The following is a 5734-nucleotide window of genomic DNA, read 5'->3' on the forward strand; positions in this document are numbered from 1 at the left end:
ATACATACATACATACATACATACATACATACATACATACATACATACATACACACACACACACACACACACACACACACACACACATATATATATATATATATATACGTTTACATATATACTTATATATATATATGTGAGTGTACACACAACTTGTATGTATGCGCGTGCATATTTATCGATGGGTATGTAAGCAGTGATTAAGTAGATATAAGAAGACGGAAATAAATACAGATTATGGAGTAAACATCATTTGACACAAAGGTGTCCTCTCCACCTGACATATAACCTATTACATTAGCCGCTTTCACAAGACACACTTATAAAGGCCAATGTCTCCATTTGTAGTCACGTTGCTCCTTCTTACTACAATATAACAAAGTTAAGTTAAAATACACAGGTTTCTTTGCCAAACATGATTAACATCGTAGTTCTGCTTATAACCGTGATGTTTCTCTTGCAGTGTATTTTAATCCCCATAGAGATGTAGCTCTTATAAGTTAACCTAGGCACATTCCGACGTCGGTATCATAGAGAATTTAAATGCTATGTTCACATATGTAGCCTGATATAGAAATATATTTAGTAGTCTCCTCTGTGTGTGTGTGTGTATGTGTGCTTCTATGTGAACATGTGTATATATATATCACGCGCGCGCATACTCACACACGAATGGAGTGAAAGGGTCAAAGACCAGCAGCGTAACACAATTGTTTTATCTGTTTCTTATTAACACAACGTATACATACATACATACATACATATATACATAAGTGTTTATATGTGTGTGTGTGTGTGTGTGTGTGTGTGAGTGTGTGTGTGTGTGTGTGTGTGTGTGTACACATAGTTATAGAATGGATAAAGATAGATATACATTTATATTAAATATATTAGATAAATGCACGTATGTGTGTATGTATGTATTTGTCTATCTATCTCTCTATCTACGTACCTACCTATCATCTCTCTCTTTCTTTCTTTCTCTCCCTCCCTCTCTTTGTATATATATATATATATATATATATATATATATATATATATATATATATATATATATATATGTGTGTATATATACATGTATATATGTATACATATGTGTATACACACATATATATATATATATATGTGTGTGTGTGTGTGTGTGTGTGTGTGTGTGTGTGTGAGGAGGGGTAATAGAGAAGTCATAGGAAGCTATTGCAGCAAAGGTGTATATGTGGGGAGGGGGTGAGCTTGAAGTGACATATTTTTATTTATAAATGGAGATTTACTGCGTTAGTTTAACGATAGACGGCTTTCTTTCATGAGATCAGATCGATGTACTTCATCAGCACCGGATACCATTTGTTATTCGATGCTCGTTATATGAAGATCTCTATTAAGCTAGATCTCACGGCATGGATAATTGATTAATTAGAAATTACAATTGGGTATAGCGATATAATCTTTTACTAATTTTGTCTGTATGTTTTTAGACATATCATATAAATTTAAGGGGAAGTCCATTACATCAATTGCAGCGTTTTTATCGACCCTAAAGTTGGCAGAGAAAATGTAGTTGTGGATTTTTGTCCAGTGCGCTAACGATTCTGCCATCTCGCCACCATACTTAGGTATATGATACATATATATATATATAATCATATGCATAACACTGTAGTATATTATTATATTATATTATATCATATCATATATTATACACACACATACAAAACAATATTTCTTAAATTATACAGCTAGAGAAAGAGAAAGTCAGAAAGACAGATAGATACAAAAGTAATGCAAGTGAAATAGGACTGACCTTTCATTAAATATACATGAAGAAATATGTTACTACATACAAGTTTCATTAGTACGTAAGTAGATAGAGAAACAGATATACAGATTGTACAGATATGAAAAGGCATAAGTAGACAAACTATCTACCTCTCAATTCTCAGTCTCATATACATACATACATACATACATACATACATACATACATACATAGAGTATGTATGTATATAGTTAGAGAGGGAGAAAGAAATGTCGTTGAAGCACACACACTGACTAAAGAAAACAGGTTGCAGTGCAAAGAGATAGATTGGCATTTGGAAAATTGTTCTACTCTGGATCATGCTTTGGACTCTCGTGGATAAAGTAAATTTAGAGAAAACAAATAACAAAGAGAAAAATTATCAAACCAGACGTCTTTTTCTCAATTTCTCTATCATCGTTATATTACCATTACTCAACTGTTTCTAACTTTCTATTTAAAATTTCTATGGTTTTTAATTTCCAGATATGTTAGAAATGTCAGCTGTAAATTGTTTCAGTCTTAAGTATTACCTGTACGTACTTATAATGGTATTTATTGTCTTTTGTCCAATAACATTTGCCCAGTGTCCAACCACTGGTACATCTTGGGTTAGAGATGAAAATAACTGTTCAAAATATTATGTATGTCTTCATGGAAAGCGCATCTCAATGCCACCTTGTCCTCATCGTACTGTATATTCTCTGTTGACTCATTCGTGCGTGTGGCAGAATTCTCATGCTGATGATTGTTCGAAAGAGATATCAACAACAAAGAGAATTGATCTTAATGCAAAGAATAGACAGAACAAAATCGTTGTTCGAAAATTTCCCTCAAGAAAAAACCGTACACATATTTTGCATCATCTCATTGTTAGAACAACAACAGCAACAACAACAACAACAGACGAACCGACGTTGAGTAGTACTTGGATGAAAAGCGTTAACAGAATAGTGAACTTATCTTCGGGTGGAATCGAGAATAATATACTGCAATCTAATTATACGAGTGACAACGATACTGAAATTAAAGACAGCGTTCAAGTAGATTCTGATATGGCTAAAAAACATACAGATGAAAAAGATTATTATTATTTCTATTATTACGATAGCGAAGACAGTGAAAATAATCAATTTGATTCTGACGATTACTCTTGGGAATATAACAATGCAGATTACGATGACGACTGGTCGGAAGATGTTGATGAAGGTAAGTTAATTGTCGAAAGACTGACTTTCCCAATTCTTTCTTTAATCTTCTATCTTTTACTTGTTTCAGTCCTTAGTCTGCGGCCATGATGGGGCACAGCCTTTAAAGATTTAGTCGAACAAATCGACCACGGTATTTATTTTTTAATAAAACCTGGTACTTTTACTATCAGTCTTATACTTATACTTTGCCGAACCGCTAAGTTACGGGGATGTAAACATGACATCATCGGTTGTCAAGCAGTAGTGAGGGACAAATACAAATACAATGATACGCGCGCGTACACTCACACACACACACACACAGACACACACACACACACACACACAGAGGCACACACGACAAGCTTCCAAACTGTTTCCCTCTTCCAAATCCACTCACAAGTCATTGGTTGCCCAAAGTGTCGTGCAGTAGGACTGAACCCGAAAGCAAACTTCTTACTATACAGCCACGCCTGCGTTTTCCAATCAAGATCATGCGATCGATTTGCTTTTTAGTATGGATAAGTAACAGCTGTCTCAGAAGCTATGCAATATCAAATGTTATGTTAATGTATAAACGGTACTACTTAAATACAGCAGTCCCGACGCATCTAAAGGGGCGGTAATCTCGTTTTACTGTAACTACTGTGACTTCACATAAGCGACCCTTGTTTAAGTCGAAACTAGAAACTAAACTTAACCTTAACTGGCGGGGGTGAAGAATACGTACACCACCCATTTTCTGCATAACCCTAACCATAAAACTAACTCTAAAGCCTAACCCTAACTCAACCCTAGAGAGTGTGCACTGTAAAAACATCAGATTAAAAACAGACGATATTGTGGGGGCCCTTACATCATTAACAGTAGTTTTGGTAAAACGACTTTACCCCCTCCCACTTCATATCGTTAAGTAGATGCAACAGGATTTCTGTATTTGAGTAGTGCCGTATAAACAACACCGTACGTATTGAGTCGTTTTCTTTTATTCTGTCTTATCATAGGCAAGAATTACCTTCAATTCTTTTAATTGTGCGCCCCGGCTGATATTGAACCATGTCTAATGCTGCCCATTTCTTGATAAAGTTTGACCATGCCTGATACAGGGCCTCATACGGTTTTGTGGTAGGATGTTGGCTTTGCCTGCAGTCATGTGGTTAGTATTTCCATCTCCTACAGCGGTATCTGAGGCCAATGTCTCTTGTCATAAATTCAAATTATCTAATATCTTGTAGGCGAAATTTGCTGCTGTTGTCTGAGCGTGTGCGTGTGTGTTTACGTCATATATCCGCAACGAATAAATTATTGCAGTAAAGGGATGCCTTCGAACAAAGTTCACTGAGTTACAGGTCCCCCTCAATTGTGAAGAAAGCCTTTGATCAACGATGCGATCGTCCACAGATTGCCATATTAAATAATAAACGGAAAATAATAACGTCATTACTACTGCACGCCAAGAAATGATCTCCTAAAGTTAATATTTACTCAATCCTCAGTACTTCATTTGAATGGCGCTTTAACCTGGTGTGCGAAACATTAAACAGTTGAAGACCACATAGCTCCTTTCGAACTGGATCCCAGTGAATTTTAGACATTTGTATTTAAATAAAAACATGCATCTAACGAAACAGTAGACACATCTCTAGTTCTGTCGTAGCTTGCAGTGGTGATGCATAACTATTTCTTGCTCAATATCATATTTGATGAAACAGATACATTGTCAAAAGCAGTCGATTCGTGATCATACCGACTTTTAATTTTCAGACACGTCTTTTCAGTTTTAATGGGACGTAACTACGTATTTGCCCACCCAAGGACTACATTTTCTCGTGTGCTTCATAAAAATTAATATTTTTTAATGAAATTTTGTACAAATACCTTTCAGGTGGAGTAGATACGATTATATCAGAACTTGTGGGGAAAAAAAAATTGGTAGGTGCGCCCATATGCATACTGACGCACACCACAAATAAATCTAAAAAAAAAATTAAACTTGAAATGTTGAAAAAATTATGTGATGCATGTATGTGTGTGCGCGCACCAACTTTTTTTTCCAGGTTAAACTCTAATATAATCATAATCTACACCATCTGAAAAGTATTTGCAGAAATTTTCATTATAAATATTCCTTTTTCTGAAAGTAAAGAGAAAACAAACTCGAAAGTGTGTGCAGACTTGCGTAGTTTAGTGGAGAAAGAAGTAAGTCAATAACATCGACCCCAGTGCTCAACTCGTACTTATTTTATCGACCGAAAGGCAAAGTCGACCTCGGCAGAACTTGAACTCAGAAGGAAAAGATGGACGAAATGTCGCTAATCATTTTGCCCGGCGTACTAACGATTTTTATTTCTTTATTGTCCACTAGGGGCTACACACAGAGGGGACAAACAAGGACAGACGAAACGGATTAAGTCGATTATATCGACCCCAGTGCGTAACTGGTATTTAATCGACCTCGAAAGGATGAAAGGCAAAGTCGACATCGGCGGAATTTGAACTCAGAACGTAGCGGCAGACGAAATACCGCTAAGCATTTCGCCCGGCGTGCTAACGGTTCTGCCAGCTCACTGCCTTGGTTTGTGATATTAACAACGTTCTATATTATCGTTGTCAGCTGGCTGCGAGAATTACTTAATTGCATATATATTGTATGCTGTCAATAGGATTCGAACTGCTCACTCCGCAGTGAATTAAAAACTGTCCTATTAGCATAGCTGTTCGCAGCTTTTTATAAACCGGTGTGACATGAATT

At 36.0% G+C, this 5734-nt stretch overlaps 1 protein-coding gene across 1 annotated transcript in view; it reads left to right on the forward strand.

Annotated features, from left to right (window-relative positions):
* Positions 1-2074: 2074 nt before the first annotated feature.
* The window catches only part of LOC106877341 (serine protease 30), a 39028-nt gene continuing 35368 nt past the window's right edge, over positions 2075-5734 (forward strand). The window contains exon 1 of the mRNA XM_014926218.2: positions 2075-3001. Within this exon, the coding sequence (XP_014781704.2) occupies positions 2281-3001 (721 nt within the window). The 5' untranslated portion in view covers positions 2075-2280. The remainder of the gene's footprint in view (positions 3002-5734) is intronic.

The sequence above is a fragment of the Octopus bimaculoides genome, chromosome 2 (assembly GCF_001194135.2).
Source record: "Octopus bimaculoides isolate UCB-OBI-ISO-001 chromosome 2, ASM119413v2, whole genome shotgun sequence".
Lineage (NCBI taxonomy): Eukaryota > Metazoa > Mollusca > Cephalopoda > Octopoda > Octopodidae > Octopus > Octopus bimaculoides.